General features: G+C 45.1%; 2 protein-coding genes across 3 annotated transcripts in view; one reads left to right on the forward strand and one right to left on the reverse strand.

Moving 5' to 3' along the window:
- Nucleotides 1–505: 505 nt before the first annotated feature.
- LOC111079838 lies at nucleotides 506–1,307 on the reverse strand. Its single transcript, XM_041593194.1, is given in 3 exon segments — nucleotides 506–544; nucleotides 1,118–1,186; nucleotides 1,188–1,307. Coding segments are annotated over 3 exon segments (228 nt in total).
- Nucleotides 1,308–11,279: 9,972 nt separating this feature from the next.
- Nucleotides 11,280–15,408, forward strand: part of LOC111079836 (mucin-2) — a 33,150-nt gene continuing 29,021 nt past the window's right edge. The window contains exon 1 of one of the 2 annotated variants that reach the window (XM_022375149.2): nucleotides 11,280–11,350. The gene's annotated coding sequence lies outside the window, so the exon portion shown is untranslated. Of the gene's footprint in view, nucleotides 11,351–12,343; nucleotides 12,905–15,408 lie in introns of those variants that run through there. The other variant, XM_041593039.1, reaches the window with a different exon arrangement.

The raw sequence follows: 15,408 nt of genomic DNA on the forward strand, positions 1-15,408 counted from the left end.
AATGTTTCCTTTGAAGCTCGACGATGTCTATCAGCTGGCAATTGAAGACACTGTGAAACATAAGCTAAAAGTATTGGAACAAAATTATTCCTTCCTTCAGAAGCAACAGAAAAAGTCATGTTTCCCTTTAAATTCAAAGAGCGAAAGTACAACTGCGAAACTGTGATGGGGCCTCGAGACGTGGTCACCGCAAACAACAGGGGCATCGTCAAAGACATGCACTTTCCGCCCCAAATCGCACCTTATACACCCCATATTGATCAACGGCGAGGGCGGAACGAAACCCCACTGCAGAGCGATGAATTATTGCGGCTCCTGCATTTGACATTTATGTGCGGGCAAGGTAGCTGCCAAACGCCCACAAGGGCACAGAAAATATGTGGGCGTAGCCCTGGCAAATGGAGATTTGATTTGCCAGACGCACGAAGTCAAGTTCTTTCTTGTCGAAATAAGTCAGAGGAAGTTAAATCATTTTTTTTCAAACTCCACAAACTTTCGCTTAGAACTATGATAGCAGTTGAAACTTTTGGAAGCAGGCCAGCTCCTGAATGTGAATTTCGATTTTATAGAGATAATAGCAAGCATGTTATCAAGCATTTCACTGGAATTACCTTGAAGAACGAGAACGAGAGAGAAACCCAGCCTTGTATCTTCAGATTGCATTTTCTTTATCCAGCCAACAATTCCTTCTGGTCCTTTCTGCTTTGAGAACTAGCCGGAATATTGCTGGATAATAAGTGGTTCTATGGTCTATGATTACCATTCAATACACTTAAATTATAGCGCTTTTTGTCAGATAATTTAAAGTGCCATTCAATCAGCTGAGAATAGCTTAGTTTCAGTTGAGCGAGGCCATCGATTCGAACCGTGTCTGTATATTTAATAGAGTATTTTCACTATTTGTCGAATTATTGAACAAAACCAATCCGAAATCGGGCCTGCATTTCACACTCGGAAATTAAGCACAGACCGCAACTAATCCTATTTTAGTTTTATTGTTCGCCCTGGAATATTTTCCCATTTCCGATCCGATTTAATATCATGTCAAACATAAGCTTTCCTTTCTTTCTTTGCTCTCTGTGTTTTTTTTTATTATTTGCCACACACACACACTCACACTTGCTTGCTTTCTCGCTCGCAAACGCATGACAAATTGTTTATTTTGGCGTTTAAGTTCTTCTTTTTTTTAATACTTTGCATTTCACTTTTATTTCGGTTTCGGGTTTGCCAATCGATGGCATTAGTGAAAAATCAATTGAGCGATGGCAGCAATCAAAATCGTAAGCCACGAAACCAAAACCGCACATCAGTTGTGCCCCTTGTTTGTTGTTTGTGTTCGCTTCACTCTGACTGCCTCAGTGTATGTGTGTGTGTGTGTGTATGTGCGAGCGTGCTGGTGTGAGTGGCTGCTTATGGGTGGGTGTGTGGCATGGCATGTGCGTGTCTGTTTGCACTGCGACTTAAATCGCCTTTGACAGGCTTCTGAAATATACGATTTTTATTAAATTTAGCAATTTTGTGAATTTATTTTGAGAGCAAGCAAAGTGGAATCACGCATACGCCCATTGAGCGGGTGTTGCCCCCACAATTCTCTGCCTCTATCCAACTATTTTTAAACTGACAGAAAGTGGCTTGGTAAAAGAGTGTTTCCAATTGTCCATGATTTAAAAATTGTGCAGCTTTTAAAAATTATATTTGAACCAAGTCAAGTGGAGTTTCCAGAGCGCCGTGACACACAGTCTTTGCAACTATTTTCTCATATGAATAGTTGACGCATGTCTCGCATATTCTCATCGGGCTGCAATGAAAAGCGAAATTAATTACGCACTTTCAGTTTAACACCGCACTTGCAATCCCTTCTTCGCCTTGTCGTCTAATTTCTGTTTTGTATATTTCTCTCATGCACTTGGCCCCCTGTCTCGAGGGAGAGACATGAGAGAGGGCCATTTGCATTCAGTTTTTCACTTTTTTATTGTCTGTTTTAGTTTCCGTTTCGGTTTGGTTCGGTTTCAGTTGGAGTTTCGTTTTCTGTTGCTGGATTGTGTCTTTTCTTGTACTAAATTACGTGCAACTATTTTTTATGTGCCCGCGCCACTGCTTCTGTTTTGAAGACTGTTGTTTCTGGGGGGAAATTCTGGCTGCGTATCGCAGGAAAAAAATGCATCACGTTCATTGAAATGGGCTCCAAACGAAAAATTAAAAGTGAAAAATATTGTGTGGCTATAAAGTGGGAAAAAAGTACAAATTAGATGGGCAAATTTCTGCGCAATTTCACTGGAAGTTGACCCAGATCCACAATAGTTCAAGGAACCTCCAACTGTGGGAGGAATCTTTCTGGATTTCCTGTGGCATTTATTTTCGTTTTATATATCTGTTGATCTAATAAGCCTGCCATGCAGGTTTTCCTTTTATCTAAGCATAAACCAAAACAAGTTCTTTGGATTTTGAAGAGCTTGTCGGAAAAGCCACTAAGCCCTGGCCCGACACTCACATGTTTCACGCGTACTTCACATTAATTTCACTTTCTTTCGCACACACAGAAAAGAGAAGAGAATCGACTTTAATGATATAGTGGGGCGGACGGAGGAACAACTTTGATATCAACATAATTAGTCACGTAGCTGTTATGCTTGTTTTAATGTGACTGCGAACGCGTTCATAATGCTCCATTATGAATGAGTGTGTGGTGTGGGGCATGTGGCAGGGCAGGCAGGGCTAGCAGGGCGGGGCACAGCAGCTGCAAATGTTATAAAATAAACAAATTATAAATGAGGAGGAAGCGCCGAAGATTTCGCTGTAGCTGTGGCTCTGTGGCTGTGGCCTGCCAATAACTTGTAATTAACGTTATTGCCACACGGCGGCGGCCATTAAGGGCACTGCAGATGGAGGCTTGCGGTAAGAACAGAAACAGTTACCCAAAGGTTACGTTTGCTTCCCCCATCATAATTCGCACCCTCAAAAACGGTCCAACGAATATCTCTCTCGCTCTTGTGGCTTCATTTAAATTTATTTTATCATCATAATTACGCGTATCCAGAACAATGGGCGCGCCGTTGATGTGGGAACTGCTTTTGGGCTGAGCTGCACAGCCGCTAAGTTGTCGAGGAAAAGATTACTTAGATTGTATCCAACAGATCCAACGGCTTGAGCAGCCGCAGTAGCTGGAAGATTTATGCACTCACCGATGCCGGGGCAGAACTTTCACGAAAAAGTTCACAGACCACAGACCGCTGCCAGCAAACATTCGCCTCGACTCGCCCCGGCTCGACTCGACTCGAACGTGAGCGTGCTACGTGAGACGCATGCGTCCGTGGCTATGCCTGTGGGTCTGGCTGCGACACTACAACTCACTCAGAGTTTGAGTCGAGTTCGGTTCGAAAGTAAAATTAGCAGAGGCGTGAAAATTATTCAGCTCTCGGGGCGTTTAGAATATTGGAACGTAGCTAGAGTTGGAGTTGGAGCCGCTGGAGCCTGCCACTTTGCCGTCTTTTGCATGCGGCAAGTTGAAACGGGCATGAGAAATGCGACAGGCACGTAATCTGTGTCGCTGGGGTAGGGGCACAGTCTGGTTGTTGGAGATGTTTGAGGAACTGTGCTCTGACCTTGCGCTAGAAAATCCGTTTGGGGGAAAACTCTCTGAAAAGCGAAGCGGAGGCTGGGTGTGGGACCAGGCCACACTGCAGCCTGCCGCTGACGAATGCTTTTGTGGCGATGGTTTTCGAATGGGCGAAAGCTGAATGCCGTTTTGGTTATTTTCACCCACGACGATGGCAGACGACGCTCGTCAAATGTAGTTTAAGCAATGAAAGCGCTCAGTTGGCTGGCCATTTATCAAAAGGCTGCAATTGAAATGCTCGGCGCACATTTTGCTTAGAAATCTGCTCACCGCTCAACAGAAAATTATATACATACTCGTACCACCAGCAACTAACTTGGCCCAACGAGCAGTGCAGGTGGCAGGGCCGCCAGCCGCCTTGTGCAGAAGGGAATACAAAAATCTCCCATAAAAACTAAATCGCAAGAGTCAATTTCCACACAGAGAAAGACAGATAGAGAGATGGAGAGAGATAGCCAAACATTTGGGCACTAAAGTAGTGAAATAATTTTCGTTAATCGAAAGTTGCGACGCACGTTTAAGTTGACTCTGCTGTGGCAGGGCAAAAAACATCAAAAAGACACAACGAAAATAAGCCAAAACGACACGCTGCGCTCATAAAAAGACAATAAAAAAGTGACATTTTGGCCGAAAGCTATTGGCATAAACGGAGGCAGGGCAAAGGGCAACAGGCTAAGGGGGCAGGAGGAGCAAATCAAATCACAGTCAAAGTGGAAAACAACAATGCCGAAGCAGCATTATTGACAATTTACTTGGACTTGACTCTGACACTCGTACAAACAGACACTCGGACATACGAACATTGTGTTGGCTGTTTTTTTCTTTTTTTCTCTTTTTTTTCGGCCAAAAGCCCATCCTTCCGTGCCACCGTTCAGACTGCTCTTGGCTGTTGCTTTTCGCTGTTGACTGTTGGTTGTTGTGTTGGCTGTTGGCTGTTGGCTGTTGATTGTTGGCTGTTGATTGTTGGTGTCTCTTCCCACACGCAACGTGCAAATACTTTGGAGAGTCCGTGTAAATGCTCGTGTGAGTGTGCTTTTTTGGCCAAGAAAAGTGCTTTATAAGTGCCACTCCATCAAATCAAAATCAGCCGATTCAACAAAACGAAAGTAGTTTGTTCTATGCTCAACGCTATTAAACTTGATGGCCGAATGAAAACATAATTACATGGCCCGCAAGCAGCTGGGGTAGCTCGGGTAGCTCGGGTAGCGGCCTAACATTTCCATTATTCGAAATTGAAAAACAAGACCGGAGCCGACAAAGACGCGAAAAAAAGCTGTCCAGAACATGATGTGTCGTTAGCCAGCTGGACCCTGGGGCCATGGCTTGATTATAGTGAGCAACGTGAAGACATGAAATTCAGCCAAAGAAGATTCGCAAGCAAACAGTGGCCATTCCATTCCGAGATAGTGACAAGAACAGCCAGAGAATAGATCAGTTGTCCCACTGTGACAGCCAAGAAGCACCCATCCCATCCCCATCCCCACTTCCCTCTGAATTTCTGCCTTTGCCATTGCCTTTCCTTTCTTCAGCTGTATTTAATTCTGTAATCAGCGGCATGGTGTACCCATGTTGCACATTTGATTTTTGGCTTTGCATTCGAAGTAGACATTGTTGAGGAAGTGAAGCACAACTTCAGGGAATTATATTCTATGCATTCCAAAAATTTCTAGCCTATATAGAGCATCCATCCATAATTAAGATAAGAGAATAGGGTATCCCCTAGTTGATATAGCTAATGTGGCACTGCTGCTTGCTTAATTTTTTTGTTTCCTCTGTGGAGTACGATTTTTTATTAATTTTGTTTGTGTTTCTGGGTCAATTCCACAGACGGAAGCCGTTTGACTAGAATAAACTTTTTCCACTCTTGCGCGCAGCTTTGTGTGAGGAGACCAGTCCCCAGACTGGCAAAAAGACAGAGGGATATTATTTTGTGGGCCTTTGTTAGCTGCTTTTCTTAACACTTTATTTATTATGTTTTTCGCGGACTTTCTTTGTCAAACTATGTATTTTTTTTTTCTTGCTTTTCGGCTTTTTCGTCTTTTGAATGGAACTGGACAAAAAGAGAAGCGCCATGAAAAGGCAAACCTATAGAATTGTGAGTTATAGGGCTTTTGCCATAATTAACTTTTTTCGCTTTGACTGGCGATTTTATATTGAATGCGAATTACAAAAGGATCGAGGGAAAAGCAAATATCTGATAGTTTATTGAATAGGTGCCCGATATGGCAAGCAACCGACTTCTGCCGTAGAGAACCAGTGCCAAGCAATGAAAACATGTGGAAAAAAAAGGATTTAAGTCGAAAGCCAGACAAAGCTGCTCCTACGACTTCTCCTGATTCATTTCTTCCTCTCATTCTTTTCGATAAAGAAACTCCTCTGGCTTCTTTCTCTCTTTTAGGAAAGGAAAAGAAAAAGAAAAGGAACAACAAAAAAACATTGACAAAATAATTAAATAATAGCCCCGAGCGCAGTCTGCTTGGACAGTCGCTCTGCTCTCCGCCCCACAAAAAAACTAATAAGAATCATATTTTTCTCTGATAAAGAAGCAACGGAAACAGAGACAGCGAGCTGTCCAACCCGCTTGGCTTTTCAGAGAGACAGCCGAACCCGAGACTGTGACATGGCGGGGGGAGGAGGAAGAGCTGGAAATGAGACAGGGGGAACATGAATAAATAAAATTAAATGCAGCAGGCCCACTTAAGAGATGAGCATGCAATTTTAAATAAGAATTAAAAGCACAAAACTGTCGAGCAGCGAAGACACAGCAAAAGAGGCATGAAACAAGGCTTAACAGTTTTCCGTTTCAAGTATTCCATTTGTCCGCTGAACGGAACATTCTGATGCCCTCACTCCAGAGACAATGGACTGAAGGCCTGCCCCTGCCTGCTGCAACAGTATCATCATCAAGAACAGCAGCAATGCACCCATTCAGCCATGCAGCCATACAGCCATGGAAACCTCTAAACGAATCTTCAATTACCAAATTGATTACCATTGAAAATTGAAAATTAAGTACAGTTTTGAGTTTTCAGCATGCTGGTAATTGCAGTTGATTTCGATTGAGAGGCGGCCAAAGCCAAAGTGCACCGTCATTAGACAGGGGACGGCACGGCTCGGCTCGGATCGTCTCGACTCAACTCGACTCGGCAATTGTTCTACCGTGTTTGCCTTTGGAATGATAAAGTGAAATAGGCAAAGTCCATTGCGGACAGCATGTCCGTTCGTTTCGTACTTCTCTGCGGCCTCTAGAGAACCAATCAAGCCAAACGTCAGATTAATTTCATTTAACGTTCAAGTAGCATTATACAAGACTACTCCTCCTCCCCCACAGCATCGACAACAAAGACCAACAACGAATTTAACGACAGAAGAGAGAAGAGAGAACCCAGTGGACAGTGGACAGGCATTGCGGAGAGGATGATGTAGCCTAAAAGACCGAACTCCCTATTCGCAGGGGCAGATTCGTTTTGCATTATTTCGCTTGTCTGTTGATTCGGCTCTATTCTCTGTTCAGTTTCCATTCTGTTGACAAACTGGGAATGGAAATGGAAATGTTCGAGAATTGAATTTGGTTTATCATCAATTTTATTGTCACTAGGCATTTACGAGCGATTATTTTAGTTGTTGGATTTTATCGTCCAATTCTAGCCTACAGCTGTCTGCCGCTCGGGCCTGTGGCATTTAATTTATAGTTGAAGCAAACGCCAAATTTTGATTTATTGCTGCAGAAGGTTATTGACCAGTATTGTACTATGTATAACTAGCCCGAGCATATTATTCTGTTGTAATGTTATACTTGCTGCTGCTCCACCTCCACCTCCTGCAGCTGGCTCCAGTGGCTGTTGTTCAATCATTACAATTATAGGCATACCAGCGATGGTCTGGCTCTGACTGTGGCCCAATTCATTGATGCGCCCAATACATGAATGCGATAAATCATCAGAGGAATTCAAATGAATTCCCTCCATGAATTTCCTATTCGGAAATCCAACAGGAATTAAGGCCAGGCTATACTCTAATTAAATATTCCTTCTTTTATAAATATCCCAATTATATGTTAATTGGTTGATTCTATGCTGCCATTGTGCTGCATTCTATACAAGTTTGCAATTATGTGAATTTTCCATTCCCCAGAAACCTAAAAAAAACATTCGTAGCAAACAATTTTTTGCCAATACACGAAACCCGCCTGCAATTGTTGCACATTTCTCTCTCCGTTTGTGTGTGCCCATCCTGTTCTTTCAGCATTCTGTTCTGCTGCATTCAAGAGATTGCGGTTAAACATGCAGCAGCAGCAGCAGCGCAGCAGCAGCAGCAACAGCAACTGCAACTGCAACAAAAAGTGGCAAACAAACAAAGACCAAGAACGCAGACAGAAGTGGGGGAATCCATAGGGGAATATTTAAGGCCCATGGCCCAAACACGCAACGGGCCATTCTGAGACCGAAACGGTAAAATGCGTGCTCGGATGGGACCCGGCCCAGGTCCCAGAATCTGAATCTCCGACCTCACTATGGTCGTCTGTTGGCCATCCCACTCCTGTGCCCGCTCCCAGAAATCGACTCCGAGGCAATGACAGTGCCAGCAGCAAGGTGAGGCTCGGTGAGGCTCGGGGAGGCCCGCTCCGCTGTTGGAAACTTTTGCTTATTTAACTGTTATTTCTTTATGCAGACGACAGAGTCAGCAACGGCAGCTGGAACAGCTTTTCATTTTTAACTGCTAGACGTGTCTCAGTAGTTTACTGTATCAAAGCTGAGCGAGCGCATGTGCAGCAGAAGCAGAAGTAGAAGCAGAATCAGCGGCGGCAGTAGAATCAGCGGCAGCAACACCTTGCCCCGGGGCCAGAGATTGTTAGCCCGATTATCAGTCAGCCAAGCAATCGACTCGACTCCATTCACAGTCTCACTGTCAGCATCTCCATTTGTCCGTAGATGCAGAGCGCAGTGCTATGTGTATCTGCCGCCGTGTCTCTGTGTATCTGTGCTGTGCTCTCGAGTGTCTGCGTGTCGCCATGGGTATTGAAGTATTGGTGTGTAGCGTCGTCAGCGGCACAAGTGCATTTCACTTCTGCTTCAGCGCGTATTCTTGCAGGAAATTAATGCCATTGAACGATGCTCTTCTGACGGCGTGGAGGCCTGTTGCTGCCTACTTAAGGAGCATTTAACGTAAGCGGATTTATGTGAGAGGTTCAGCTGAGCATCTCATTAGCATGTGGGTGCCGACTGCCTGTGAAGAGGCTGCTGCTGCCTATCCTATACCGATGATGATCAAGCTGATTTCCAACTTACTCAGAAGTTTGCCGTGTCCGTGTCCGTGCCCCCAACCCACAACAGTTGCATGATGATGCTGATGCATCGTCATAGTTGCCTCAAATGTATGCGCATAACGGTGCAGCCAAAGACGCGTAATTGATTTGTCATTCGTGGGGTCACTCGAAACGCAACCCAATTGGAGAGCTAACTGAATGGGCAAACAAAAACCGTACAACCCAATTCGATAATGCATTTTAAATGAACAGACAGACAGACAGCAGACATTTGGTCAAGAATCGAATTGACAGTCCGGGCAACGGGGGTCAGAGGGCAGTAGTCTCGTCAACGTGTTATTATTGACAAATGAAAATGTCAAAATGAAAAATTAACTGCAAATCAACGGCTAAAACAGCAGCAACACCAACAATTGACAATGGAAAATGTCAAAATTCACGAGCCCAACAAAAGTGTAGAAGAGGTAAGAGGCCATGCCATGCCATCATGGGAGACTGCGCCTGGGACTGGCCAAATGGGCGTAATGGAGCCGAAGCCATCCACCATCCAACCAAAAGTTGCATGTTACAAGAGGCGCGCTAGTAAAACGGTCAGCCAAATTGACACGCCAGCAGCAGGAAAGGCGCTCCAGCAACACGAGCAGCAGCAGCAGCAGCAGCAACAGCAGCAGCGCCGCACCACCAACTACATACAACAGCCCACACCAACAACAATGTTGGTGGCATGCCTGTCATCGATGGCCAGCGAATGCCGGCACTCAAATAGCGCGACATTTGAATGCGAGTGCCGCCGTGTTGGTGTTGTTGCTGTTGCTGTAGCTGTTGCAATGACCACTTGATAAATGATAAATTAATCGAGTATTGCCAAATGGCATAGTTGCACCCATAGAATGCCCTAAGTGAATGCCCACCAGTGCACTGGTTGATGAGCGAATCTCGGACAAGCACCCGCCAGTATATTGTAATCAATGAGAGAGTTTTCACTAGAACACGGCCGATTTTTCTCGATTACAACCTCAATGAAATGATAAATGATAAATTAATCGAGCAATCAAAGGCCATAGTTGCTGCCATGGAATGCACCAAGTGAATTGCCACCACTGTCCGCTGTTTAATATGTCAATGTGACATATTTTGCTGCCATTCTTCGCCAGTTTGGAATCCCACTGTAAACGGCTTCATTGGCAATGGCAATCGTCGTACAACTCAACGACCATATACATTGAGTATACCATAGAATAGGTATCTTCCGTTCATCAACAACATCAACTCTTTGAGCTCGTACTCCCAGCTATGCTGTTCCTCCAAAGAGCATTCAAATTTCGTTTTATCTCACTCGAATATCATTAATATTTTGGTGTTTTGGCACTTGAATCGCTGACAGTCGGCGTAGGAAATCGCTTCGAAGCATCGAGTGTCGCAATTTTCGGCATGCCTCGTCTGTGGGTCACAAGGACGTCGTCTCTGGCAGACACAAAAAATTGTACAATCTAAAATTGGTCGGAGACTTGCTAACGCCTGCGAGTGACCAACTTGTTTGAGTACTTTTCTGTTTGTCCGTTTCTCTCCCTAGTCACTGCTGCAATTAGTGAACTTGCAAATAAAATGTCGTATTAGTTGGGGCTCTTAAATTATGGCCGCTTTGTGCTGGATAACTCATTTTAATTAGTTGGAAAATAGGAAACTGAAAGTAACAGAAAGTGCTTGGCCTATGGATGAATATGAAATTTATGCGAGTATAAATTCGGATTCACAAAATTTCACCAGAGACTAAGCCAAATGGTCAGCTACCGGTGGATAAGCCAGATTTAAGCCAGAAGTATAAATAAAAACATTGATACACAAATATTTGCATAACACTTGATGTTTTCGGTTGATTCCAAGGTAATAGAGGTAAAAGCAGCAGCAACACCAGACTCCATTTGGTTAGATGAGCACAGACACCGATACACACTCCACTCCAGTCCACACACCACATAGCACTCCAGCAATCGTAGGTACAAAGACACATCCAGATCCAGAGACCTGCTAAATGTTGCTTATTTTCACAGGGAAAACAAAATCAACAGAAATGCTAAATTGTTTAATTGAATTTACCGCAGATGCGCTTAAGTTGCTAGTAATTTAGCAAAGCCATCTATTCCCTATTCCCCATCTACATACAACATACTACAACATATGTATCTGTAACTTTGTGGCATCTATATCTGTATCTGCATCTGTGTCTGAAGCTGTAGCTGTATTTGCAGCGTAACTTGTAGTTGCCGAGACGTGCCAGACTCTCCAGCACATGGGCTTGATTGTCGTCACAATACAAATAGAGCAGCAACAATGCCACAACAGCAGCAGCAGCAGCAGCAGCAGAAGCAGCATCAACGAGGATAACCATGGCACAGTTGCGGTGCAATGAAATGTATCTATAAGTTGCTGCACATGTGTATCTAAATGTGTTAGAGTTACTGTATAGTGTGAGTTCTTTGTGTGAATGTGTGTGGCTTCTTCCTGTAACTATGCATTAAATTGAAAACGGCAAAGAAAGTGCTCCACAGACGCCAGTTGCTGTTGCTTGGCTCGGAGTTGTTACTGGGTTCTAGATTTCTCCCAGGCCCAATTATGCTGCTCGTGTTGTGTTGTGTTGTGTTGTGTGCTCGAGTGTCTCTGTGTGCTTTCCTTTCTCAATTGGACAGCAATGCGGACTGTCCATCTGTCCCGCTGTCTTGCTGTCTCTCCACAGCATTGCTCAATGGCCGACCGATAATGCTGTTGATATTTAAGATGCCTGCGAGGGTACAACCTCATAAGCTGGATGTCAGAGTTCGTCGCGATTTGCATGCCAGAAGTTGCACAAGCCTATGGCTTTTGTAATGTTAATTAATTTGTGTGTTTGATTTTGGGGCCCAGAGCGCGCTTCTATTCTATGGCTATCATTAGTTAACGGTTAGCCGTCGAAGGCCCATTCAATGACCAGCGAATGTTGGGCAAGTTGACACCTGAACTGACTTCTGTTTTTACCTTTTACCGCTTTGAGTTGGTTCGTTTTGGTTTGGTTCGATGTCTGGTGGCTGCTGGCTGGTAGCTGGTAGTTTGGTGGTCTTGTGGCTTGGAAGATCTTGTTCGAACTGCAACATCTGCCTCATCTGCCGAATCGTGTCTGGGAGCGCTCTTATCTAAGAGCAAAGCCACCGTCTCGCGCGCATGCGCAGCCGGTAAACTCTCTTACGATCGAGCGCTCGATCTCTCCCTCTCTCTGACTCTCTCTCTCTCTCTCTCATTTTGTGTCTCTCTGCAATCTGCTGGGCGTCTTGACCATTTCTGTGCTTTGAGAGTGTGTTTGTCCGTGTCTGTTAACTCTTTGGTTGGAAGCCTCTACATTTCTTTTTTGGCCAACTTCTTGGACTTTCTTGGCAACATGTTTAAAAGTCTTTTGGAAGCGCCAACTCAACGTTCAGTTCGCTGTGAGCGCTTACAGCGTTTGGTGCGTTTTAACGGAAGAACCAGTGCCTAGCCTAACGAACCAATCCATTAACCAGAGCCCATCAACCACGAACCACGAACACACAAACGAACAAACAAAAAACCAATCCACAGCCAAGCTGAATTAAACTAAAGGATATAATCCATGCGCATGCGATGCGATTATACATAAAGCTCGTCTACAGACATCAAAAGTTGTGCGTGCAATGAGCCGTGATTCGAATGTGGCACGATTTTAATTAAATCGCCAGTTATTAAAAGAGTTGAAACAAAACAGTTGAATTGCATTCCATTGAACGGGAAACCCGCAACAGGGACACACACACCCATACGCACACCCACCGACGAGCAAACAGCGCGTTGCACGTTGCACGGTGCACGGTGCAAACTTGCATCCACATCCACATCCATATTCATATTCAGTGCGCGCGAAATTCTTTCCGTTGTTCCTGTTTCAGTGGCTGTCCTTGTCGTATTGTTTATGGATTTGTCTGCTTTTGCCATTCATGAATTCCTTCTACTCCAACACGTAGCAGCGGCATCAACAGGTAAGCCTTGCATTCCGCCAGGATTAACTTTGCTTAAAATGTTGTTGGAACAACTAAAGCGACAACGGTCAGGGCAGGGGCTGTAGCTGGGCGCTGGGGGAAACCAAAGCTCCTGGCCCGCAATCAAAGCCACTGCAATGCCAGGGCCAAGCTCCTGGCCTGTATCCGGATCCGCATTCGCTGCCATCCACATCCGCAGTCAAGTGACGACAAAGCGGATTACCATGAAAATATTTACAAGCTTTAAATTGTTTCCCTCTATCTGTGGATGGGTTGGCGATGTCCTTTCATACATGGCACATAATTGGCATTGGCCACCTTAATGGGATGGGATGGATTGATCTGGTGATCTGTAGAGATGCTGCTGCTCTGCTACTGCTGCCACAGCGGCCACAAGTGAAAGAATGAAATGAAAACTTGTCTTTAATTAAGGAAAAGGAGCGGAAAAGAAATGAGGTAGACTTCAAGCCAGAACCAAGCCAAAGCCAAAGCCACAACCCAAACCAAAGTAAGACAAAGCGGGGCAGCAACAAGACCACGGGGCAGGCGCATAAAAAGTCAACGGCAACAGCAACAGCAACAGCAGCAGCAGCAGCAGCAGCCGTAGCAACAACAACAAGTGCAGCAAAAACAAGTACCACACACAGATACAAACAACACACAAACACACACACACACAACACACAGAGTGAGCGGAGAGAGAGAGAGAGAGACGGATACCACACACGTGTAACTGGAAACAAGTTGAAATGCCTCGACTACATTTGGTCAAGTTTACATGAAAGCAATGGACAGGCCCAAAGCCAAGAACTGTTCTCCGACTCTTGCCCAGAGGCAAGTTGATGTCGAAACGGGCGTTACCCGGTAGAGAGCGAACGGCGGCAATGTGATTTTAATGAACTACTAAAACCTAAACCCCAAACAAACATAAACCGACTTGACTCCCGTCTAAGATTGCATTATGGGCCCCCCCTCCCTTGAAACAGCAGCCACAGTGGAAAGCCTGGAAAACAATGCGGCAATCGGTTTATGTTTATGCAAGCATCCAGCCACCTTTTTCCAAATCCCACTGTCAGCTGTCCGTCGGTGGACATTATACTCAGCTCTGGCCCATGGCCATAGCCAGAGCCAGAGCCTGGTAAGAGACTTAAGCCGACAGCCGCCAGTGCACAAAATGCAGAACACTTTGAGTTACTTTCTAAATAGCATTTTACTCAGTCGCAGTCCGCTGTTAGCAGTCCGCAGTCCGCAGTCGCACTCCCAGTGGCTGCCTCCCAGCCACTGGCTGGCTGAGATTAGTGCAGTTACTGCAGTTGCATCCACAGTTGCCGTTGTTCTTATTGCGGTTGCTGTTGCTGTTACTGTTGCGGTTAAATAAATAAAGCAGCGTGACTCCAATGGCTCAGTCGCAGCTTTGGTCTCAGTCTCCCAGCCATTGGCGTTGACTTTGGTACTTCTTGGCAAACAAGAGATTCCACGGCAGCAACAATCAGCTGCTGCGGAGCACAGATGATTTAGAAATTATAGATGCGTTCACTTCGTTCCAGCCCACTTCCTTCTGGCCTGGCCCAATTAGCAGCGGTCTCGCTCTCCCCTTTCCAAGAACTGCTGCAGGCCAAAACTTAATACAAATATACGTAAGCTCTCAACTGATTGAAGACTGAGAAGTTGAGAAGCCTCAGCATGGCGTTCCGTCTCATCAGACACTTTGGCAATCATATCTTAGCCACGATAGTCCTGATTATACCTCCGTAAGCTCGCTCACTGTCCCTGCTTCCTTGCCGAGTAAGAGTATGAGCCAAGACTTGGCTTAGCTGTTGCATAAGCAGCTGATAAACTTGCACGTAGCCAGCTTATGGCGAATGAGCACGCCAGCAACATTAAAAACTGCTGCATTTTAATTAATCAAGCTAACAAACGGAGGCAGTAGCAGCAGCAGCAGCAGCAACAGCATCAGCATCAGCAGTGGCATCATCTGTCAACAACAATGCGCGCCACAAACTAATTACATGCTACCCGGTGGCGTGGATGCCTTGAGAGGGGAGGGGAGGGGATGGCAGTACTCAGCCAAATCCTAAAACCAACACTATGCGGGCGGGCTCATCGTTGGAAGGTTTGCATGCGATACGACTGTGTATGTGCGATTACCAAATTAGATTTCTGTCTAATTATGGCATTGGAGCTGCAGCACAACAAAACTCGAAGAAATTGCAACTGAAATGAATAGTCTCGTTCGTGGCAGGCACAAAGTTTGCTCAAACGACGACAAACAAAACTCTGGCCAAAGTCAGAAGAACTGCGCTTTGCTCTGGCTCTGGCACTGGCTCTGGCATTGGCTCCGTCTCTGGTTCTGATTCAGTTGCTGGCAGAATACAGCACTTAATAATAATTAAATAATTTTCGCCAATTATAGAGCCAGCACACGCACACAGCCATATAAATGGGCTTGGCTTAGTCACTGCATCTGTATCTTTATTTGCGTCTGTGTCTGTGTCTGCCGTATC

The sequence above is a fragment of the Drosophila obscura genome, unplaced genomic scaffold, assembly GCF_018151105.1.
Source record: "Drosophila obscura isolate BZ-5 IFL unplaced genomic scaffold, ASM1815110v1 contig_186, whole genome shotgun sequence".
Taxonomy (NCBI): domain Eukaryota; kingdom Metazoa; phylum Arthropoda; class Insecta; order Diptera; family Drosophilidae; genus Drosophila; species Drosophila obscura.